This window comes from Dasypus novemcinctus, chromosome 2, assembly GCF_030445035.2.
Source record: "Dasypus novemcinctus isolate mDasNov1 chromosome 2, mDasNov1.1.hap2, whole genome shotgun sequence".
Classification (NCBI taxonomy): domain Eukaryota; kingdom Metazoa; phylum Chordata; class Mammalia; order Cingulata; family Dasypodidae; genus Dasypus; species Dasypus novemcinctus.
Window position 1 is genome coordinate 159,857,161 of NC_080674.1, and position 23,882 is coordinate 159,881,042.

Consider the following 23,882-nt stretch of genomic DNA (forward strand, 5'->3'; position numbering starts at 1 on the left):
CCTCCTGGCTAGCTCGCCATGATTATATGTTACCAGAATCGGTGTACAGGTTCTTGGCTATGTCACATAAAAGAATTTAAGGACACGCAATAGAGTAGGCAATTGGAGTAAAGAGTTTATTAAGAAATTAGCAAAAAGATAGTTACACACCCAAGACTTGGTTGTGAGACGCATGCCCCCTCTCTAGGGGTTTCTGGATTTATGGGCTATCATTGGGGGTTAGGGTTTACGCTGATTGGAGTACTTAGGACCAAGAGGGGAAATTCACTGGGTGATTTGGTTTCTAGGGGTTTCTGTCCGGTGGTATTGGCTTCTGGCTACTGTCCTTGAGCCCTGAGCTGGTGTGAGGTGTTTAGGAAAGTATGCGGGTGGTCATGGAGGGCTCTTTCTGATTTTCTTTCTTTCTGCCCTGTGAGAAAGTTGCAAGTTACATCCTGAAAATGCAGCTGCTGGGTGGGAGCTGCTAGCTGCTGTTTTACTTGTTGGTGTTAGCTAGTCTTTGTGAGTTAGCAGGCTGGAGGCTGCACCTCAGGATTTCTTTTCCGGTGGTGTTTGTGTAACTCATCGGGTTTTCTGCCCCTCCTCCTTAGGGCCCTAATCCATCCCGCCTCACAGGTGCTGATGATCTAAGCCTCAAATGATCACAGCAACACAGTGGCGCTTGCCCTGTCCCTTCCCCTCACCCAAACCTCTTCCCCATTTTTTTCATTCTCAGGAAAGGAGTGTCAAAGACCCCTACCAGCCTGGAAGATTCCTGAAGTATGACTTGGGCACTAGTGTCACTCACCAGCTCTGTGATCTTGGGTAAATAACTTAACCTCTCTGAGCTTCAGATTCCTCATCTGTAAAACAGGAATACTTCTCCAGGTCACTGTGTGGCATAAATAAGACACTTAGCCCAGAATCTGGCACAATTTAGGTGCTCAGTGAATATCTGTGGCCTGCGTGGTGGGTTAAATATCTGACTAATGGCCATTGTTCTTTTGTTGGCAGGAGGGGGCAAACCCCATGGGGTCAGTATATGTTAAATGAGCACTCACTAACACGCTCGACCTCTTGGTAAATGTTTTCTGAATCCCTTAAACCTCTGTGCGGGAGGTAAAATGTTTATTCCCATTTTGCAGATGAAGAAGCGACAGGGCAAGGAACTTAAGTAACCTGAGGTCACTGAGCAAAGACGAGGTGTGGGGATGGCCGAGCCCAGGGCTGACCTGTTTGTGTCCAGGGGCGCCTTCTACTCCCTTGTTCCCCAACGGAAAGGGAGGCCTAGAGAAGGCAGGTCACTTGCCCAAGGTCACGCAGGAGGCAGAGACGGAGACTCCCAGACCTCCGAGGTTTTCAGCCGAGCACCTCCCGCCCAGCCCCTCCAATCCGCAGCTCTGCGTGCGGAGGCGCGCGCATTCCTCCCGCTGTCGGTCCGGCCGCCGGTCTATCTGGGTATCTAATCGGGCGGCGGTGCACCCCTCCCCAGCCTCGGGCGTTGCGCAGCCTGAGGCGGGGTGTTCGGATGCGCGGGAGCTCGCCCCGGCAAAGGCGCGGCGGCAGGCGGGCGGCACGAGCTCCTGCTCCCTCCCCGGCTCCCTGCGCCCGCCCGGGTAAGCGCAGCCGGGAGGACCCCGCCACCGGCCCTCCAAGATGAAGAAGCTCCAGGGCGCTAGTCTCGGCACGGTAGGCACGAGGGCGGGCGCGCACCTGCGGGAGGGGTGGAGAGGCGCGCCCCCAGCAAGGCCCCTGCGGAGGTCGAAGAGGGCACCCGAACCCGGCTCAGGGGTCTCGGGGAGGCAGGGCTGAACGGGATTGCGGGGAGGGGCGGGGGCAAGGCGCGCGCAGAACCCCTCCCCCACCCGGGGGTCGGGGTGTAGCGGATGCGCGCCCGGCTTCAGTGGGCCAGGCCCGTGAACAGGTGTCTGCGTTCCCAGGAGGACACAGGGGCTGGCAGGCGCTAGCCGCTCCCCCCACCCCTTCCAGTCCCTGGCCCGTTTCCCTCAGGGGCAGCTGGGGGTGGGGTGGGTGTTAGAATAGCAGAGCGCCACCCCTGAGCTGGACTAATTTCGGGTGGTGGGGAGGTATGGGGGTGTCGACCTGGCCCCATCGGTGCACTCGGCATTGAAGCAGCCTCCGCAGGCTTGCAGGGGACCCCTGTTCCTAGGGCACTCTCCCCTGCGGGCTCACCACCTGCTCCTCCCCACCCGCTTCCTTCTCTTGGCAGCTGTAGCTTCCCCTGCTGGGACCCCAGGCTGTCCCTCAGCAGGGCTGGGGAGGAGGCACATGCAGGGAGGGGGACGTGGGAGACCCAAGGGATATGGGAGGTGGGGTGGGGGTGGAAGCTAGGGGGACAGAGGCAGCCAAACCTGTGTTCCTGGAGCCCTTGGCCCAGACCTCAACCTCTTGTCCTGAGGAGGTTGGACCTCAGTGACCAAGTTGTGTTCCTGCACGGAGAGGGGGTGGGATCAAGGGAAGTTTCCTAGCTTTTGGTTTGAGTAACAGTCCTAACCAGGGAGTCAGAACTCCTGGGTACTATTTCTGCACCTGCCACGTACCCGTGACTTTGGGCAAGTCCATTCTCTAATCTGAATCTTCTCTGGCCCCTCCCTAGAATGGGGGCACCAAAGCAGGCCCCACTCCCCTGAGGGGACAGCAGGTGTAAAAGAATGGTCCCCTGGGGCTGGAGTTATCCACTGCCCCCCTTCCCCCCACCACCCGCTCCTTGAAGCTCTCTGCCCTTGAGCAGCGGGGCAGGGACCCAGTGTGACGAGTGGACAGGAGAGACTTCTTGGGGCCGTTGGGGGCAAATCTCTTGTGTCCTGTTCTGATTTGTTTCCACTTTCCCTCTCTTTCCCCTTTGCTCTCCACCAGAGCCCCTGCCTCTCATTGTCACAGGGCCAAACATGATGTGAATAGCCGGTTGAGAAGCACTTGCTGGATGCCAGACTAGCAACTTGGCAAGCCTCACGTCATTGAATCCTGTAACGATTCTGGGGGCTAGGCAGTCTCATCCCCATGTTATAGACTCTGAGGTGCAGAGGGGTGCTTTCCTGAGCTGAGCATCTGAGGACCTAGGGCAGGGGTGGGACGACCTTCCCTCAGAGACCCCTCCTGTGACCTTCAAGGAAGGGAGGAAAGAATGAGAAAATGTTAGGTATCAGCAAAAGATGAGCATTGTTCAGAGATAAGCCCTGGCCTGAGAGTCAGGGAATTTGGGTCCTGGTCTTGCTCTGTCTCCAACTTGCTCATTGATCTTGGGCTCATCCCTTCCCCTGCCTGAAACATTTTCCCATCTGCACAACGATGCAGTTGTACTCCAGATTCCTATTGTCTCTCGTCCTGAAAAAGGTACAGGAGCCTTGCCTTGGGCAGCTCCACTTCTCTCAGCACCTGGCACTGTGGGAGACCTACATCTGCTGGTCCCTAAAAGAGGGAGTGCAAGTCTGCCAAACTTGGGTGTGTGTTCCCGTGTGACTCTGTGATAAGGGCTAGGGAGATCTGGAGCAGGAGCCTCACACCCAGGAGGAAGTGTGAAGCCACGCATTAAGCTTCCAACCCTGCCCCATTTATTTGGTTGCTTCCATTTGTCTCCCTTCCAGTGGTCCTCACTTCCTGGGCTTTACTCTGTGGTGGAATTGGGGGGTCCCCAGGTGGGTTCCTGGCTGACTCAGCTTTGGGGGACCCCATTACCTTGACCCTGGAGCAGGAGCTGTCCTCCCTTTGATTAGGGGAGAAAGGGGATGAGCTGCCAGCCTCCTGCTCTTAGAACTCTTGTCACTATGGAAACAGAGAGCCGCAACGGCTCTGTGAGCATGGAAAGGGCAGCTTCTCTGGAGGGATCAGAGGAGCCTCATTACCAGGCCCTCCTGCCAGCTCAGGGTGACATGCATGCCTTATCCCCCAATGCCATGGACCAATGTCCACTGGCTGCTACCCCAACCCTACTGGAGCTCACCTGGGAGGGTGTGGTTCCAGGGGGCTGATGCTCACCCAGCTGGAGAGGAAGCTTTGGGGAAAAGGGGAACTGGAAGGAGAGTGGACCAGGTTCAGATAAGTGTAGGAGCTGCTGCTACCCTCACCCCAGAATGTACGGGATCACAGCTACAGAACAGCCAGGGGCATATTTGTTTCAACCCTTGGAGCTCAGGTACTTTAGAAAGCAGCTTTTCATGCCCATAATCATGTCAGGCTGTCCCTGTCACCACTGCCTGCTTCAGGTAAGGTCCCCACCACAGTCATCACCATTATCCAGTTGTGTTACCTGAGTCCATTGCCCCAACCCTGCCACTGCAGCCAGACACCTCCTACCCCGTAACACCTGTAGCATCCCTCCTCTCATTTCACCATCACCTGCATTGCTCGCATGATAGATGCCCAGGTAACCTTCTCTGCCACCTGACTGGTGTGCAGACGCGGACTTGGTCTGGTGCCAGGAAGGGCAACATTAGGGGAAAGACAGATCTGGTCAGTAGGTAGGTGCTAGGTTCTTATCTGGTCCTCAGCCATCTCTTGTGTTTCCAGTGAAGTCTATTTGGTGACTCCTGACTCACAGATCATTAGAGCTAGAAGGCTTATTAGAGAGTGTGTAGACTCGTGTTTCCCCAAGTACATCCCAGGATGGTGACTCCTTGAGGTCCTTTTCTTAAATAGAATTTAGGAATACTGCCTATTGCAGTCCTGATTTGTAGAGACCCAGTGCATATTAGTCCATGAAAGGATCTGACAAGTCCTGTAGTAAAGAACCCTGCTCCCCCTCCCCCCAAAGAACCCTGCCTGACTTTTTTTTTCCCTTCAGCAGGACATATAGCAACAAGGGCATCTAGAAACTGTGCTGGTTTCCAAGAGAAGGGTGCAGGCGCAGTGGAATAGATTGAATAGTAAAATCAGAGGCTGAAGAGGCCAGAGTGACAGTCTCAGCATGGCAGCTGGACAGCAGGCTTAGGTGACCAGGCCTGGTGAGCAGGTGCACAGGTGACCAGGCTGGATCAGCAGGTTCAGCAGGGCAGCTGGACAGCAGGCTTAGGTGACCAGGCCAGGTTAGCAGGTGCAAAGGTCACCAGGCTGGATCAGCAGGTTCAGCAGGGCAGCTGGACAGCAGGCTTAGGTGACCAGGCCTGGTTAGCAGGTAAAAAGGTGACCAGATTAGACCAGCAGGCTCGGGGGTGTCTAGGCTGCTCTGTTCCTCGGGTCCCCTAACATCTGGGGCTTGATCTTCCGCTGCTTCCTGACAGCCACCTTCATGGCTTCGAGCAGAAGCCAGGGGACCCGGTGGGCTGAGCAGTTCCTGCTGGAAGTCGGCCAGCTCCTCCTTCAGCAGGAACACCTTGGCTTTGAGCTTGTTCCACCCCTGAGGGTTCGGCTCTCGCTCCTCTCCACTGGAGCCGCGCTGCCTTATCTCCGGGGGGCGCCCTGGCTGCTGCCCAGGCTCTGCCGGGCCCTCCGGGGCTCCTGCCTCTCGCTTTGGCTCTGGCTCCAGCTGGGGTGCTCCTTCGGGGCGGCTGCTCCTTCGGGGGCCTCCTTCGTGCTCCAGCTCCCGCTCCCGCTCCTCTCGCGGCGCGGGTGCACGCGCGGCGGCCAGCTCGTGCCTTAGCTGCGCCTTCAACAGCAGGAGGCGCTGCAGCTGATCCGTAATGCCGCCGCCTCCTGTGCGCTGCAGCAGGTCCCGGTTGTGCGCTGGGAGTTTGTCCCGCTCTCGGCCAGTCATCTACTTGAGCTGCTGCAGCAGAACATGTTCCTTCCTCCTGTGGCTTGGAGCGCAAATCCCGGCGGAGTTGCTCGTTCTCTTTCCGCAGCTGCGGCAGCTCCAGTTCCACGTGCTGTGCCGGGACCTGCAGCAGGAGAGGCCTGGGTGTCAGGGCTAGGCCCCTGCTGGCCCCCAGCATGGCAAGGGGAGGGGGCCCTGAGTCCCCGAGTCGGGTGTGGGCGCCACTGCAGCCTTTTCCAGGAGGGCAGCGGGGCTGACCCAAAGCTGCACGCCAGCTCTTGCAGCTCAGCGCCCAGGGCCCCTGCGAGGTGGTACCCGAGCTCAGCAGCTGTCCCCCGCCTCGAGCGAGGCCGCACACCCCCAGCTATGCCACTGGGTTCCTCCTTCCTGGCTGCATGACTTTGTTTTAACCCAGCTTTACCCAAACTTCTTTGACCTTAGGACCTTTTTTCTCCTGAACACCTAGGAACATCTCAGGGGATATGCTTTTGAAAACCCGGATCTATCCAATCCCTCACTGTCAGAAGGGGAAACTGGGGCTCAGAATTTCAGAGGAGAGCAGGAAAGGTGGCTGCCCCTTTCTCTTGACCCATCCTTGGGGCCGCGTGCTGGGAACTACTCTGAACTCTAGCCGTCCTGGTATCTTTGGACTTGCCCGCAGACCTAGGCTTGGGTATCTCGTGGACAGGCCCCCTGGCATCCCTTGGGGCCAGAGGAGGCCTCCATTGCCCAGCCCCAGGCAACAGTGTCAGTGCCCAATGGACCTACCCACCCTCCTCAACTCATGGAAAGGGACCTTGGGGACAGCTGACTTCTCTTTCCCTCTATGCATTTATCTCTTCTCCAGTGACAGGAAGATTACGACTTTCTGGGGCAGACTGGGTTTAAGTAGCTTCTTCCTGCTCATGAGCCAACACTTGCACAGTCCTGGGAAGGTCCCCTTGAGCCACAGGGCTGCAGCCTCTTCCCCCGTCCTCCTGTAACCTGTTTTCCTGAACACCCTCTAGTGTGGCCACCTGCCCTTCGCACATGCTCTGAACAGTCTGTGTCTTTCTTAAAATACCGTGCCCAGAACCAAGGAACAAAACTCCAACACTGGTGGGCAAGGACATAGGCTTTTGCATCAAGGATATCTGAGCTCAAGACCCAGTTCTCCCACTAGCCAACCTTGTAAAAAACCTTGGGTGTGCCATAATACCCCCTTTTTTAAAAAAAGATTTATTTATTTATTTATTTCTCTCCCCTTCCCCCTCCCCCACTCTGGTTGTTCTCTGTGTCTAGTTGCTACGTCTTCTTTGTCCACTTCTGTTGTTGTCAGTGGCACGGGAATCTGTGTTTCTTTTTGTTGCATCATCTTGTTGTGTCAACTCTCCATGTGGGCAGCACCACTCCTGGGCAGGCTGCACTTCCTTTTGTGCTCGGTGGCTCTCCTTACAAGGCGCACTCCTTGCGCGTGGGGCTCCCCTATGCGGGGGACATCCCTGCATGGCACGGCCCTCCTTTTGCACATCAACACTGCACATGGGCCAGCTCCACACGGGTCAAGGAGGCCCGGGGTTTGAACCGTGGACCTCCCATGTGGTAGACGGACGCCCTAACCACTGGGCCAAGTCCGCTGCCCCATAATACCCCTTGAACCTCAGTTTTCCTCATAATTAAAATGGAGCTGAGAAGAGCACTTGGCTCAGAGCATTGTTTTGAGACTGAAACCAGGTCATGTGAGCAAAATTTTTAGTGATGTGAGCACATACTTGGTGCCCAATATGTGGTAACTGTTATTAAGAATGTCCTCATCATGACTGTCATTGTGTCATCATCCAAATTGGGTCATCTCTCAATTTGACCTCTGCATTTGCCAAACGATGGTCAAGGTGGCTCTTGCAGCAGGAGAAGGTACTGCCTATGACCAGGTCAGCCTGGATGAGCACAGTTGATTGTCTGAACCAATGGGTGTTCTCACGTTAGCCCTGTTCAATCCTGTACTCGTGTTTTGAGGTTACAGTGCCAGCCTGGTCTCACCCTTCTCCCTTACCCCTCTGATCTCTTTAACCAGCAGCCCGTCACCCCAGACCTACTGATGACCCCCAGTGACCAAGGCGATGTGGACCTGGATGGGGACTTTGCTGCAGACCGGGGGAACTGGACGGGCAAGCTGGACTTCCTGCTGTCCTGCATTGGCTACTGCGTGGGCCTGGGCAACGTCTGGCGTTTCCCCTATCGAGCCTATACCAACGGGGGAGGTAGGGGCCAGAGGCGCTGCTTGGCGGGTGGTCAGGGTGAAGGGCCGAGGACCTGGGCAGAGCGAGGTGTGAAGCGGCCTCGGCTACCATCTCCTAGGGGGCCTTGGGCAGAATTAGTTGAAATGGTTTATAATAACCTGGGCTGGGAGGAGGGCGCTCCCCCTGCCTTGTCCCTCCAGCCCTCCGCCCTCCCTCTCCTCCCCAGCTTCCTGCTGCAAGGCTGGGCACTGCCTGGGCTTGGAGGGAGGGGCAGAGGGGCCGTCTCTGCTTTGTGGTAAGGAGCTGGGGAGCAGCCACACCGCCTCCAGAACCCGGCTCCCGCAGTCATTCAGGCCCTCTTCAGTCCTCAATCTTTACTCCTCTCCTGGTTCCTTCCAATCAAACTACAAAAAGAAAGGCTTTCCCATCTTAAAAATCTTCTCCTTTACCCCTGCTTCTCCATCAAGCGGCTGTGCGAAGGAGTCTCAACAAGGGCTAAGGGTGAGCTGACCAGGTGCCAGGCCCTGGGCGTGGGGCTTTCTGGGCCACGACTGATTTAACCCTGACGACACCTGTCCTGGGTGGGGCCGGCCACAGTGAGGCAGCAGGGGCTTGGAGAGGCCACATTCCTGGCCCAAGATCACATGTTCTGAAATTCCAACCCAATCCGCTCTCACCAGTCTTCTCTCTTCTCCTGTCTCTACCAAACTCCTTCAAGAACTGCATATTGATAAGGTGACAGAAATCCAAATAAAACTAGATGACACAAATTAAAAATGCATTTATGGGGAGCAGAATGTAGCTCAAGTGGTTGCATACCTGCTTCTCCTGTACGAGGTCCCAGGTTCACTCCCTGCCTGGTACCTCCTAAAAAGAAAAATCAAACAAACGCAAAACAGGGGAGCTGGTGTAACACAGTGATTGAGTGCCGGCTTCCCACATACGAGGTCCTGGGTTCAATCCCTGGCCCTGGTATGTCAAAAAAACAACAACAAACATTTATATGACTAGAAATATAGTTACCAGAGCTGGTCTCTGAAACCTTGGGAACTCAGTGTCTCCCTTTCCTGACTCTCTCTCTGTAGTTAGACCAGGCTTCCTCCCTGCAGTGGGGAAGGGATATGGCCTCAGACAACTGTGGGATGACTTCATCCTCAGCCAGGTTTAGTAACCCCAGAGGAAAGCCAGCATGTCTCTGAAGGATCTGGAGAGAATTGCAGGGAAGGGCTCTGAGTGGCCCGGCTAGGGCTAAGTGCCTGCTGGCTGCTCAGTGATTGGCTGGCTGGTGTGACTGGCAGCCCTTCGCGAGCCCTGTAGAGTGCATGGAGGGCAGTTCTAGGAGACAGGGGCCTGCAGGAGAGCAAACGGGGAAGGGGAGTCTGGCATGCGAAGCACCGGATGGTGGCCGCAGCAGCATAAGGAGGGAGGGGACAGGTGTTGATTTCTATACCGAGGCATGCGCACTTTCTCCAGTAGGGAATTTGCTCATTCATTCACTCATTTCTCTTGGCCTGAACCCAACTTGTTCTGGGCGCTGGGCCTACAGAGGTGAGCAAATCCCCAGCCTGTCCCCCAGCCCTCTGTGATCTCCCGGTGTAAAAGGGAGGACACAGCTGCAGAGTCACCATCCCAGTGCCCATGAGGCGCGCTCCACCAGGTCTGCAGGAGGGAGGGCTGAGCCACCCGAGACCACCCGCCACAGCCTCAGCCCTCCTCGCAGGTGCCTTCCTCGTGCCCTACTTCCTCATGCTGGCCATCTGCGGCATCCCCATCTTCTTCCTGGAGCTCTCCCTGGGCCAGTTCTCCAGCCTGGGACCCCTGGCTGTCTGGAAGATCAGCCCTCTCTTCAAAGGTGAGGCCTCTGGGGGCCAGGCCTGGGGGAGGTCGGGCGGGTGTCCCCAGCTGTCCCTCTGGACGGAGAGGAAAGTGAAGGCCAGGGAGGCGTTGGCGTCGTGGAGATGGCACAGCTCGGAGGCGGGCCTGGGCTGGCCGCCTAGCAGCCTCCTCCCCCGCAGGTGCCGGCGTGGGCATGCTGCTCATCGTGGGCCTCGTGGCCATCTACTACAACATGATCATCGCCTACGTCCTCTTCTACCTCTTCGCCTCCCTCACCAGCACCCTGCCTTGGGAGCATTGTGGCAACTGGTGGAACACGGACCTCTGCCTGGAGCACCGCGGGGGCCAGGGCGGCAACGGGGCCCTGCCCCTCAACCTCACCGGCACCGTCAGCCCCAGTGAGGAGTACTGGAGGTCAGGCAGCCGCCCTCCCCCCACGGCGGGCTGGAAGGAGCCCCCACCTGCCGCTGAGGGCGGGGGCGAGGGGACGGGCTGCCCTGGAGACCCCAGGGCCTCCGCGTGGACCTCCGAGGCCACGGGCAGGGGCAGTGTGAGGAGGACTCAGGGTTCTAATCCCGGCTCCTCACCTGACCTGCTATGGGGTCGTGAACAATTTGGCTTCTGTGGCTTCATATTCAAAATGGGATGATAATAGTAGCTATTTCAGAGGCCTGTCATGAGAATTAAAGGAAAGAAGCCACATAAATTGTCCTGGGGGGCAGTAAGTGCTCAATAATGCTAAATGGTGATGATGATGATGATAACAGTAACATAAGCTTTTGGAGCTTCAATTTCCTTTTCTGTTAAAGGGTATAGTAGTACCAACTTCATAAGATGTTTTTCAGTCACTCATTCATTCTTTCAGTAAGTGTTTATTGAGCACCTACTATTTGAATAGGTAAAGCACTTAGTATAGGGCCTGGACCATATTTGGGTAAGATTATCTCAGATTTGTCTAATAGAAGACATCAGACTATAATATCGGGAGGGATTACTGTGAGAATTAAACAAGGTCATGCAGATGAAACTTTATCGGAGTGTCAAGCACATTGCGAGCCCCCGTGAATGGTGGCGGTCAGGAGGGCATCACTGATCATCAGCTCATCCTGTCATGCACTTTATAGACAAGAAAACAGGCCCATAGTCTTGCTCAGTAGTTAGTGGTAGAGCCAGGGCTCCTGATTCTTAATCATGTTCTGGAACAATCCAGATTAGCCTCATTCTTGGGTGGGGACCATTGCCTGGCTAGGGGACACAGACTTCCAACATTACACCTGCAAAAAAAGGCCACTGCAAAAGGCCATTCTTAGGAATACCATCCCCAAAATGGGTTCCATATCTTGAAATGTTTTTATCTCCAACCTGCATTTATTGCTTGGTTCATTCATTATCCGTTTAAAATCCATCCAAAGTGTCTGTACCAGCAGAAGAGTATGACTGGCCAGTAGGAAAAGACAGGGGCTTCAACTTAGTGCCATAAAACCTGAGGTGGACACTGGTAGCGGCCAGGCGTCACCATGGAAACACCATGGCCCCCTGCGTCAACCAGGGTGCTGGAAGGAGGCAGATGGAACTCCCGAAGCGTTTAACTGCAGCGAGTTTAGTGAAGGGACTTTACAGAGGTTAAGGAATCAACGAGGAACTGTGAGGCACCAGGGACTAGCAATAGGGAGAACCGTTTCCACCCCTAGACCAAAGTGGCAAGGGTAAGGGAATAGTGTTACTGGAACCAGGGGATAATTGGAGCCTTGGAAAGGGAGCTGCCAACAAGAGCTGTGTCTATAGAAGAATGCACCGGCGACCAGAACCTTGGATGATAGGCATGCTTTTTGTGTGCGTGCTTGCATAAATACCCCAGCCTCTCCTTCTTCCCACCCTCTAATCTTCTGCTGATGCCTTCCATTGGCCAAACCCCAATGGAAGCCAAAGAAGGAGGGAGCTCGGGCCATTCAGTCTAGAGAGGCCACCACCTGGGTACAGAGTAGTCAGAGAAGGTCAAAGAGGAATGGTGTGTGTGTGTGAATGTGCATGTGTGTCGAATGGAGAATAACCTGCGTGGAGCATAACAGGGTGGCCAGAGGGCATTCACCTTCCTCTCCCACAGCCGCTACGTCCTCCACATCCAAGGCAGTCAGGGCATCGGGAGCCCCGGGGGGATCCGCTGGAACCTGTGCCTCTGCCTGCTGCTCGCCTGGGTCATCGTGTTCCTCTGTATCCTCAAGGGCGTGAAGTCTTCAGGCAAGGTGAAGCCTGGGAGCCCCCGGAGTCCAGAGGCCCTGGCTGGGGTGGGGACTTCTGGAGGAAGAGGCGTGTGAACTGAGCTTGAGAGGATGAAAAGACTTCAACTGGGAAGAGAGGAGGGGAGAGGGCATGGAGATTTGGGAGGGGGAGAGGTAATTTGGAGGGTGGGTATATGAGTCAGTGCTCCTTGACAGGCAAGTAACTGGAACCCAATTGTCAGACTCGGTTGGAAGGTCCAGAGGTTGTGCTTCCTGCCCACCTCGACCCTTCACAAGATGTTACCAGGACTAGGCTCTCTTGGTCTTCCAGCAGTGCTTTCCTCTGGTTGCCTTCCTCCTCAAGCTTAATTTCTCCACGTGGTTGCCACTAGTTGCTCTAGGCTTACATCTTAGTCAATTAGTGAGACATTCTCTCCTCCCCCATAGTTTGTAAAATCCCATAATGGAGTCGCATTGGGTAAGCTGGGTCATGTACCTGTCCCTGAACCAATCACTGTGGCCTGCATCATGTGCCTTCCCCTGACCCATCACTGTCCAGGAGCGTGGCGAGCACTGATTGGGTCTGGGTCCCGTGCCACCCCTGAGCTGGGGATGGAGTCCTCCCCACCCAGGGAAAGTCTGATACTTGAATCTGAGGAAGGTGAACTAGCCGCTGGGAAGGCAGAGCCACAGCATTCACTTTAGGTTATGGAGGGGCTAGAAGGGCAATAAAGCCATTTGGGGAGGACTTGGAAACTTTCTCAATAGTTTACTCAGGCATCACTCTGCAGAGTAACACAAGGAACAGAGTCATTAAAGGAAAGGCTAGAAAGAGTAGAAGCTGTTAGCAAGAGAGGAGAGGTACCCGTGGCGGGAGCCCCGGCAGTGCAGGTGCTGAGACTTGCCTGAGGTTGCGGAGGGGAGCGGCTGGAGCCTGGGGGAGTGGGGGAGCGGAGCAGAGCTTGGCGAGGTGCGTGTCTGGGGTCTGCCTAGGGGTTTGCAGTGGGCAATACGGGGAGGCCCTTATCCTCCAGGCAGGGGGCACAGGAGGGCTGGAGGGGGGCTGCATCTGGGGTGGCCTTTGGAAGCAGAGACAGGACTTTGCTGATGGCTTGGTTGTGTGGAGGGAGGCAGGGCAAGAGAGGCATCACGGGTGACGGGCAGGTTCCCTGCTCGGGCTCCGTGGAGGGCGGGGAGGCGAGGGACCCCGGGGGGAGTTGAGGAAGGTCACACCTGCCCTTGGCCCCGTGCCCATCGCCCCTCAGGTGGTGTACTTCACGGCCACATTCCCCTACCTCGTCCTGTGCCTGCTGCTGATCCGCGGAGTCACCCTCCCAGGGGCCTGGAAGGGCATCCAGTTCTATCTCACCCCCCAGTTCCACCATCTGCTGTCTTCCAAGGTGAGGCCCTGGGGGCAGGGCTGGAGGAGAGGGGTCAAGCTTGGGTGGAGAGTAGGAAGAGGACGCCCGGGGCAAGCAGGCGCCAGGGGCGAGGGGCGGGAATCCTTTAAGTCCTGAGCACCCAGAGCCTGCGTGTCTTTTTCCTTGTTATTCTTAACAATCGGTAGAGTAGGCATTATTCTTTCCATTTTAAGGTGAAGAAACTGAGGCTCAAAAGAGTTAGTGATGAACTTAAGGCCACACGGTAGAGAGTGGCAGAGCTAGGATTCCAACTTAGACCTATCAGCCTTCAAACCCCAAGGAGGGCTTAGCAGTAATAATGAAATAACAATGGTAACGACAGCCAACATTGGCTGATGACTGTGTGCCTGACCCTGCTCTATTGCTTTGCATACATGTAATCGTTTAAACCTTACTTCTACCCTGTGGATTCCTCATTGCCCATGAGGGACCTGAGGCCCAGAGAGGTGCTGGGCTTGTCCAGCCTGTACAGCGAGGAAGGGGTAAAGGTGGGGGATTAAATCCAGGTCCCTCTGACTCCAGGGAAGTCCGATGGTCAGTTTGAATTTACTAAAAAATGTTCATAGGCGTTACTTCCTTCAGAACTAGACTGAGCTCAGAGATCGTCCTCTTGGCCCTGGAGGGGTAAACTGAGGCCCAGAGAGGGGAAGGGACTTGCCCAAGTCCCACAGTGCCTGTGTGGGGCCAGGGCTTGCCCCCCGCCCACGCGACTCGTGAGCCTGGCTCCTCCACGCACCCCCCCCCCCGGAGCGGCCCGCCGCCTCGCTCCCCCCCCTTCCTTCGCTGCCCGTGGCCCACCGTGCGCCAGCCCTTCCCGCTGCCCTTTGTGCTCCTTCCCTGCCCCAGGTGTGGATCGAGGCTGCCCTTCAGATTTTCTACTCCCTGGGTGTGGGCTTCGGGGGTCTCCTCACCTTTGCCTCCTACAACACGTTTCACCAGAACATCTACAGGTCAGTGTCCTGCCGCCCGCCAGGCCTGGGGACTGCAGCGGGGAGGGACCGGCGACCGGGGCAGGGCCTCACCCTGGCTTGCGCCTGGGCTCTCCCGGCAGAGACACCATCATCGTCACCCTGGGCAATGCCCTCACCAGCATCCTGGCTGGCTTCGCCATCTTCTCCGTGCTGGGCTACATGTCTCAGGAGCTGGGGCTGCCTGTGGACCAAGTAGCCAAAGCAGGTGGGCAGGCCGCCAGGCCCGGGAGGGGCGAGGGCGCCGGGCAGGGCAGCGTGCGCGCGGCCCGGCAGGGCGTGGGGGAGCGTGCTGCGTGTGTGCAAGCGCGCGGGTGCAGGCAAGTGTGCCTTAGCCGGTCTCGGGGTGTCCACGTGCAAAGGGATGGGTCTGTGTGACCCTGCGTCGAGAGGTGAACGAGTTTGTCTGTGAAGACTGTCGTATGCCTTGTGCGGTGTTTGTCTAAGTGAGTCACGTCCTGTGCTGAGGTGTCCTTGTGCAGTTGAATCGAGGGTGCGAAGGGTCTTGTCATGGCGTCTTGGATGGGTGTGCTCGTGGGTGTGTATTAGCGTGTATGTTAGCAGAATCGTTTGTACAAATGATTGTGAAAGCGTATACGAGTGAGGATGTATATGTGGGTCTTATGTTCATCCACCCTTATCAGTTGATTCTACCAGCCTCTGTTGACCGAGCGCTTAGTGTGCCGGCCTGTGTCCTAGAGGTTGAGAGTGTAGGAAGTGCGCGCTGAGTGTCCACCTCTGGGTTGGCTTGAACAGGTGCGTCCATGTGTGTAAGCCACAGTTTGTGTATTTGGGTGTGCAGCCCCAGGCGGCTGACGCCGTGCGCCCTGGCGCAGGCCCGGGCCTGGCCTTTGTTGTCTACCCGCAGGCCATGACCTTGCTGCCTCTGTCGTCCTTCTGGTCGTTCCTCTTCTTCTTCATGCTGCTGACTCTGGGCTTGGACAGCCAGGTGGGCCAGGTCCACGCGGGGGGCGTCCCGTGGGGGGAGGGGCAGAGTGCGGCCCGGCCGGCCCCCTTACCACCCCCCAAACCCCCAGTTTGCCTTCCTGGAAACCATCGTGACGGCTGTGACGGACGAATTCCCCTACTACCTGCGGCCCAAGAAGGCCGTGTTCTCGGGGCTCATCTGTGTGGCCATGTACCTGATGGGGCTGATCCTCACCACGGACGTGAGTGGCGCTGCGGGGAGGGGGAGCGGCCGGGCCAGGCGGGGGCCCACGCCTGCGGCCCTGTCCCTGCCAGGCTGAGCAGACACGGAGCCACCCACATCTCCCTCTTTGGGAGAAACCCGCCCCTCCCAGCCCCCGTCTCCCTGGAGGGTGCAGCCTCAACTGGTGAAGAAGAGGCCTGGCGTTGGAGGTGGAAAGGCCTGGGCTGGACGCCTCACTCCTGCACCTGCTACTTGAGCGGTCTCAGGGCAGGTGATGTAACCTCTTTGAGACCGTGTTTCCCCTTCTGTGAAATGGGGATTCTACATCCAGGCTTGCTGTGAGAAGCAAGGAGGATGATGCCTGGGAGACGCTTAGCTCGAACGCGTGCCCACTATCATCATCTTCCCTCCCCGCTGGCCTGGCTGCTCCCCGCTCACCTCCTGCCCGGAGAAGGGACTGGGCCTGAGAGCGAGGCTGGGTGAGGGGCCCCCAGAGCTGTGACTTTGTTTCCAGGGAGGCATGTACTGGCTGGTCCTCCTGGATGACTACAGCGCCAGCTTCGGGCTTATGGTGGTGGTGATCACCACGTGCCTCGCGGTCTCCCAGGTGTACGGTGAGCAGGGCAGGGGTGAGGCGGTCGAGGCTCCCCGCGGCCCGCAAGCGGGGCGCCACCCTGGAGGCCCCCGCGACCGCGTCCCTGGTCCCAGTGGCCCGGGTTTCCAGTGGGGGCAGTGGGGGCCGGGGAGGGAGGCCGGGCGGCTGTGGGGGCTGCGGCGGAGCCAGCCCCCCTGCTCTCCCCTCTGCAGGCATCCAGAGGTTCTGCCGAGACATCCACATGATGCTGGGCTTCAAGCCCGGCCTCTACTTCCGGGCCTGCTGGCTCTTCCTGTCCCCGGCCACGCTCCTGGTAACTGGGGCGGGAGGGAGGCTTGCTGGCGGGCTGAGGGCGGGGGTCCCCTCTGGGCGTTTGGTCTGGTAGGGCTGCCCTGGCCCGGAGTAGAACCCGTCAGGGCTGGGCCTGGGATGGTACGGGGATCCTGGTCCTCTCTCCTCCCCTCGATGCCCCCGGCTTTGGGAGCTGTGCTGGGCTGAGCCCTGTGTTTGGCTGGCGGAATGGGTGGGGCCTTCTCAGGCCTCAAGGCCTCAGGGCTGGGGCCTTGGGGTTGGAGCAGCTCAAGGATAGGCCATTTCAGGCATTAGGGGCCTTTGGAGCTGGGCTGCCTCAGGCCTCGGGAGTGTGCAGCTTGGAGCTGGGCTAGCTCAGGCCTAGCAGAGGCGCCAGGGCTAGACCATCTCAGGTTCTGGTGCAGCTTGGGACTGGGCCATCTCAGACACTGGGTGGCCCTTGGCTGGGCTCTCTTAGGCCTTGGGATGGCCCTGCGATGGCCTTAAAGTAGCTCAGACCAGGCCTGCCTCAAGCGCTGGGCCTGGCTGAGGCCCACTGTGACGCTGGGACTCCCCCGCCCCAACCCCGCAGGCTCTGCTGGTGTATAGCATCGTCAAGTACCAGCCCTCAGGGTACGGCAGCTACCGCTTCCCGGCCTGGGCGGAGCTGCTGGGCATCTTGATGGGCCTGCTGTCCTGCCTCGCCATCCCAGCTGGAATGCTGGTGGCTGTGCTGCGAGAGGAGGGCTCGCTCTGGGAGGTGAGTCTGCCCCCTAGTCTACCCCCAGCCTTGCCCACCTGTGGCCCTGGGCTGGGCTGGCCGCCTAGAACAGAACACATCTGCACCCGCGCCTTATCCAGGGCTTCGCGAGGGCCTTTCGGCCTGCAGACTGCCTTTTCCTAGCTCAGCCTGTCAGCAGCCGGCTCAGACCTGCTGGGGGTGAGGCACGGGGGCTGGAGTCCTGCCCTGTAGCCCCTTATACTTCATGGGGCATCAGGGGGTGCACAGTTCAAAGACCTCTGATGTCAGCCAATCTCCATGGGCCTTGGGAGAGCCGGAGAGGACAAGGGGCTTGTCCAAAGTCCCACTGAGTGAGGACTCGAAGCTCCTTGGTACACTCAACTGCCAGCTCCGGGAGAGGGGAATAGTGACCCTCCGTGGGCCAGCTGACAGGCCGTGTGACCATCCTGAGACCCCGCCCCTCTCTGAGCGCCTGAAGGTGGGAGGGGGCACCCTTTGTAGCTGAGCCCGCCACTTCTGCAGTCGTAAGTGTGTCGCCGTCTGGTGGTGAGAAGCCATCCTGGGGAGCCAGCCGGGGCCTGGAGAGAGCCCGGACACCCACCCACCAGCAGTACTGGAGCCAACGTAGACTGGTTCACGAGAAATAACTGTTAAATGGTCAGGAATGCTGCGGGCCAGTTCTTAAACCATCGATACCTTGCAATTGACTGCAGTGGGGATCTTTACACCAGGGTCCTCGACTGCGCCCACCCCCCCCCAGCTCCACTGCCACTCAGCCGCCCCTTCACGGCTCCGCTTGGAGAGAGGCTCAGAGCTCTTCCCTGGCTCTGGCAGACGTGGGCTGTGCCCACACACCCCAGACCACAGTGGACCCAGAGAGCAGCCACCACTCTGCTTTCTGGGGCCAAGTGACTTGGGAGCAAAGCTCTTCCCTTCCCCGAGCTTCTGGAGCCTCAGCTGTGCTACCTAAGGTGGGACTTGTCTCCTTGCTTGGGGTGTTGCTCAGGTTGGAAGTTTCCAGCTCCTGGGAGACTAACCTCAAGCCTTGCTCGTGTGCTGCTGGGAACTCAGGGTTCCCCCAGCAGCCACGGCCACCCACAGCCAGATGAAGGGGCCAGGCCGATGCGGGTGGGTGGATGGGGGTAGCGCTCACTGCCTGGCTCGGGAGCTGCCTTCAGAGCCCAGGGCGTCCAGCACTGACATAATAAGATCTAAAACCTGGCTCTGACATTTGCCAGCTGTGTGACCCTAGCCAAGTTACTATGCCTCTCTGAACCTTAATTTCTCCATTTTAAAATGGTAACCATGATACCTACCCATAGAGTTGCTGTGAGAAGAAAATGAGCTCATCGTTATAGTCAGCATGGAGGGAGACAGAAAAACAAGTTTTACAAAAGTTTAGGATGAAGTCAGACTGATGGGGTTCAAATCTCAGCACCACCACTTGCCACCTATGTGACCTTGGCCAACTTGGTTATCCTTTCTGAGCTTTAATTCCGGATAATATCTAGAATCTGGGGGAGAATAAATAAGCCAGAACATGATTAGTGCTCAATTCTAGGCAGTCGTTCTCACAGGGGTGATTTTGCCCCCAGGGGCCGTTTGGCAATGCCCAGAAACATTTTTGGCATCTAGTGGGTAAAGGCCAGAAAGGTGTTAGGCCTCCTGCAGTGCACAGGACAGCCCCCCACAGCCCCCCTTAAAGTGTCAGCAGGACTCACTCAAGTTGACAAGCCTCAGTCTGGCACTACTGTCCAACTGGAAACAAATGCAAACCCTTGCTCTCAAAGAGCTTAATGCAGGACACAGGCAATTATCAAGAAAACACCTAAAAGTCATGGTAAGGGAGATTCTGTGTGTGTATATCTGTATATTTTAAAGAAGCAGAGTACAGGAATAGAAAGTGACAGAAGATGCTATTTCAGCCAAGGCAGTCAGGGAAGGCCTCTCTGAGGAGGTGACGGAGACCTGACTCAATCGGCTGGGCAATCCCTGTGGATATCTAGGGGACAGCATTCCAGGCAGAAGGGCCAACCAGTGCAAAGGCCCTGAGGCAGGAGGGGCTGGCAAAATGGAATCCAGCAAAGAGGCCAGTGTGATGGAATAGTGAGCGGAAGGAGAGAGGTGGGAGCTGGAGCCAGGGAAGTAGGCAGGGCCGTGTGAGCCCCTGCACATGCATGGTGAGCACTTTGGATTTTATTCCAAGTTGGGTTTCTGAGCAGTGGGGTAAAATATTCTTAATATTTTTAGTAAATATCACCAGGCTGGTAATATCACATATCCCTCCTGGATCCTGCATCCAGCAGGGCTCCACTGCCGTTGGTTGGTTGCCTCCCTTTCTTTAAGGGTCTGGGGACTCTTCTCCCTGCAGGGCAGGCAGAGGGCTTTGGAAATGTGACTTGAGGAAGAAATCCTAGCATGTCCAGGCTTAGTCATCCTCTTAGTCAGCTTCCTCCTTCCGCGGAAACGGGCTCAGAGATCTTGTCAGAGTCAGACGGAGCACCAGGGCTGGAAGAGACCTAGGCCAGCTGCTGTCCCTGTCACCGTTCTCCCCGTCCAGGGCCCTTCTTTCAAAGCCCCCAGCTCCTTAGGATTCAGCATTTCGGGCAAGGGGCCCAGAGTTGGCTCCTGGATGGGTCTTCTGGCCCCAGAAGAGGAGCTTGCCTTGTAATCATAACAAAAGCCACCATTTCTTGGCTTCTTACCCTGTTCTTGGCACCAGGCTAAGCTGTCCTCACAACAACCCTAAGAGAGGGAACATTATTTCCAAGTTACAGACCATGAAGCAGACCCCAGAGGGCTTCTATGGCATGCCCAAGGGCCGCCCAGCACCAGGTGGCACCGCTGGACGCAAACCAGGCCTGGGCTCTAATTCCTCCCTTGAGAAGGGGTGGGGCCCCCCCCGGGGTAGTTGCAAGGTGAGGCCTTCGCCGGCTGCCTGGCCACAGCGAGCCCTCACGAGTGCCACCTGTTTTCACTGCTGCCGTTGCCCTGCCCGCAGCGGCTCCAGCAGGCCAGCCGGCCGGCCATGGACTGGGGCCCGTCGCTGGAGGAGAACCGGACGGGCATGTACGTGGCCACGCTGGTCGGGAGCCAGTCGCCCAAGCTGCTGATGGTGCACATGCGCAAGTACGGGGCCATCACCAGCTTCGAGAACGCGGCCATCGAGGTGGACCGGGAGATGGCGGAAGAGGAGGAGTCCAGGATGTGAGGCCGCAGGCGCGCTCCTCCAGGGGACAGGAGGGCCCGCCCGAGCCCGGCAGGCCTTTCCCGGGACCCGTGAGGGGCAGCCGCACCCTCTGAGGTTCTGAGAGGTGGGAAGCTGCGGGAGGCTGTGCTGTGATGTGGGTCCCCCCAGTGCACACCCCTCCTTGCGGCCTCGGCCTCTCCTGAAACCTCTGTCTACCCCTTACACACAAACACACTCAGACCCATTCAAAGCCGGGAGCTATCCAGCCCAAAGCTCACTTTGCAAGTGGACAAACTGAGGCCGGGAAGGGGGCTTCACCCGGGCCCCCCAAGCGGCTGGCTCTCTTCCCCGCGGCACCACCTCCCACCTCTGCCCAGGGCAGGGGCTCTGCTATTTTCTCTGGGGCTCCCCACACCCTCTAACACAAGCAGAATCTTGAGCCGGGGCAGGGGGTGTCAGGGCAGCAGAGGTGCCGGCATCAAGGGCTAATCAGTGGGGATGACGATCCTCGTGGGTCCCTGAGCACAGGCCAGGTGTCCTGAAGGAGGTGGGCCTGGCAGCGCCCTGGAGGATGGGAAAGGTTGGGAGAGGAGGGGGCGGGGAGGGAGGGCCCCAGCATCAGAACCATGGCCCAGCAAAGAAACCTGGGAGGGTAGCCTCCTCCTCAGGTCGGGAAGAGGCCTGGGGCGGAGAGCCGGGAGGGGGAGAATGGCTGGAGAAGTTGGGGTCAGCAGGTTCCTAGAGGCCCTTCAGCTGGAAGGAAGAATGGACGGGGGTGGGGGGTGGGGAGGAGGGAATTTGCATGGTCTGGTTGTGTTTTAGATAAAATATATCTCTGAAGTCGGTGGGCACAGGGCGCAGGCGGAGGCTCGGGGGTGGGGGGCTGACGGGGTGCTGGTGGCCTGAGCTGGGCAGTGTGGGGAGGGAGGGAGAGACCAAGGCCCTGCCGAGGCACTGCCGAGAAGGCCCCCAGCCGGCCTCTCTGGATCTGGAACCTGCGAAAGTGCAGGTGGCTGCAGCCGGGGCGTGGTTAGGAGAGGGGAAGGCGGCCTGCCCTGCCCTTGGAGATGGGAGCGAGGGGCTCACGCTCAGGACGCAAGGCCCCTCCCGCCCTTCTCCCTTACCCCGGGCCCTGGAGCTGGGAAGTGGCCTTGGCTGTGGATGACAAGGTGTGGGGCCCCCCCGGCTGGGTACGGGGGCGGGGACGGGGAAGACAGCTGACCTCCAAGCCTTGACCTTCAATCCCTGGACGTGCTTCTTGAGAGCTGAGGGTGCAGAAGCCTCGAGGCGCTCTCCTGTGGGGTGGGGCCCTCATTCTGCACCTGCCTTGGCGCCCTGCCCCTCCCGGTGTCCCCTCCCACCCGTGTGCTGGTGGTTCATTGTTAATAAACACCAAATGGCGTCGCCTCCCTCACCCTGTCTCCAGCACCTCACTGCCCAGACCCTGACCGATGAGGAAACTGGGGCCCTGCTACCCCTGCTCCCAGCTCTCCTGGCTTCTGCTGCTTGCCCTGCCATTTCTCAGGGGCAGCTGGAAGCAGCTGGATTATCCCTGTGGGTAAACCGAGGCCCAGCAAGGGGAAGAGGCGTAGCCCAGGGGGGCAGAGCCGGGGCAAACCCGGGCACGCCAGCGTTTCCCCATCCCCTGCCTGGCCCGCGGCTTTCCCTCCGGCCCTTCCCCAGCTCTTCCTGCAGGTGAAGCCTGGAGCTGGAAGACGGGATGGGAGGAGCCTCGAGTTTCCCAGGTCAAAGAATTTCCAGGTGCCACCCACCCCCTCCAGGCAGGGCCCTGTCATATAAAAGAGCCCAGGGCCTTTCAAATGCGAGGCCCAGGTGTTTGCAAAGGCTTTGATTGTGGTGGAAAGGAAGGGCCGCTGCATATCGGATATTAATAAATTTCCCCTAACAAAGGGCCAGACCACTCCTCCGGCCCCTCTTTGATTTGGATTTGCTAATTTGCAGAGGATGCGAGAATAGCCTTCACAATCAGGGTGCTTCTTCCCACGCCCCCAGGGCCAGCTCCAGCGCTGCCAAGCCCTCTCGGTGCCCTGCGAGGGGAGGAGGCCCCGGGGGCCCCCTGGCTCTCTGGGGCAGGCCCAGGCATCAGGCTGTGCTTCTCCAGCGCCCCTCACCCAGGCTTGCGGCTGCAGCCGGGCGTCCTGAGACTCAGGAATGGAGGCTCCCAGGAGGCCGAGGGTCTCCCCAGATTCCGAGTCTGAGATGGGAGGGTTCTAGGTGTCTGGATCCAGCTTCTCCACCCCCCGCCTCACCTCCCATCCTCTCCCCTTACCTACCCTGCCTTCTGGCTCCTGCCTCACCTCCCTGCCCGTCCCCACGCTTGCCTACCCCTGAGCCTGTAGTTCCTGGCCTCCTGGCCATCCTCCACTCTGTCATGCTCTTCCCATTTTCTCTGCTCCCAGGCAGTCCTTCCTGTCACACGGGCACACACATCCCCCCACCCCACCCCCACCCCGTTGTCACCTGCGCCATCTATCAGCTGCTCCCGTCCCGCTTCCTGGCTCAGAACAGACCCAGCCCGGGCCCAACGGCACTGGGAACTGCACAGGGACACCCGGCGAGGGGAACCCATGGCGGGGTGGTAGGCACCTCAGAAGAAACATCAACCCTGTCAGACCACGACCCCAGCCTGGAGTCCCAGACTGTGCTAAGGGGGTGGCAAAACCAAGTGCCTCAGGGCCAGGCAGGGACCTGGGTGAGCAAAGCCGGTGGTGTGAGTGGGAGAACAAGTGGCAACTGACCCATAGTGGGTGTTGGAGAGGCAAGAGGGAGTGCTGGAGACTGTGGTGAACTAGAGAAGAAGGCATACCTATCAAAAAGGAGCAGCTACCAGATCTCCCAGCTTTTTAGAAGAAGCTGGAAGCCTGGATTTTTATAAGAAGTTTCCCAGTTTTGAATGTAGGGAGATAGAGAACAGCATGGGGGTCAAACAGGGCCTCCTCCACCTCCTTGCAGCAAGTCTCCTAGGCCTGGTGAATGTGGCGGCCGAGGTCCCGGCATCAAGGGCTAATTAAGAGTTAGGGCTGGGCAGCGCCCTAACTGCTGTCGGTGTGCATGGACCCCTGAACTTGGGAGGCTGGTGGGGCTCCCTGGGGGTTAGCATATGTGCCAGCTGGGAGGCAGGGGGTCCTGGGGGTACCCTGGTGCCATCCATCCCAGTTCTTGGGCACCAAGAAGTGCTGAGATGGGATACTGGGCCACCTGCAGCTCTAGCCCATCATCTGTGACTTTGAGAACAGATTTTGGGGTGGGGGCTCCTCATCACACCATGAGCATCAGCTGTTTTCCTAAGGTCAAGCGAGAGCGAGCAGACCCCTCCGGGGGTCCCCGGTGCCTTGGCAGGCTGTCCTCAGTAGGCCCTGCCCGTCTTCCCCTCCACCACCTTGCCAAGGGCATCTCATACTACGCGGGAGCAGGTCCAGGCTGGCCTCGACCCCTGGTCAGGCCGTGCCCTCGCTGCTCAAGCGTCCCCCACCATCTGTTGCACTCCCGTCCCTCCGTGTCCGCCCCTCTCAACACCCACTCCTCCTGAACCCTGACTCCT

At 58.2% G+C, this 23,882-nt stretch overlaps 1 protein-coding gene across 2 annotated transcripts; it reads left to right on the forward strand.

Annotated features, from left to right (window-relative positions):
- Positions 1 to 1,151: 1,151 nt before the first annotated feature.
- SLC6A7 (solute carrier family 6 member 7) lies at positions 1,152 to 22,241 on the forward strand. 2 transcript variants are annotated; one of them, XM_058280956.2, is made up of 14 exons: positions 1,152 to 1,668; positions 7,743 to 7,929; positions 9,629 to 9,760; positions 9,924 to 10,158; positions 11,849 to 11,987; positions 13,229 to 13,363; positions 14,231 to 14,334; positions 14,436 to 14,560; positions 15,189 to 15,301; positions 15,390 to 15,521; positions 16,017 to 16,116; positions 16,310 to 16,410; positions 16,981 to 17,148; positions 20,132 to 22,241. In XM_058280956.2, exons 1-14 carry the CDS (start codon positions 1,636 to 1,638, stop codon positions 20,339 to 20,341), a joined length of 1,914 nt encoding a protein of 637 aa, XP_058136939.1. In that variant the 5' UTR covers positions 1,152 to 1,635; the 3' UTR covers positions 20,342 to 22,241. The 2 variants fall into 2 exon arrangements, with proteins under 2 accessions (XP_058136939.1, XP_058136940.1); XM_058280957.2 differs by having other exon boundaries at positions 1,308 to 1,668; positions 7,746 to 7,929.
- The last annotated feature ends 1,641 nt before the right edge of the window (positions 22,242 to 23,882 follow it).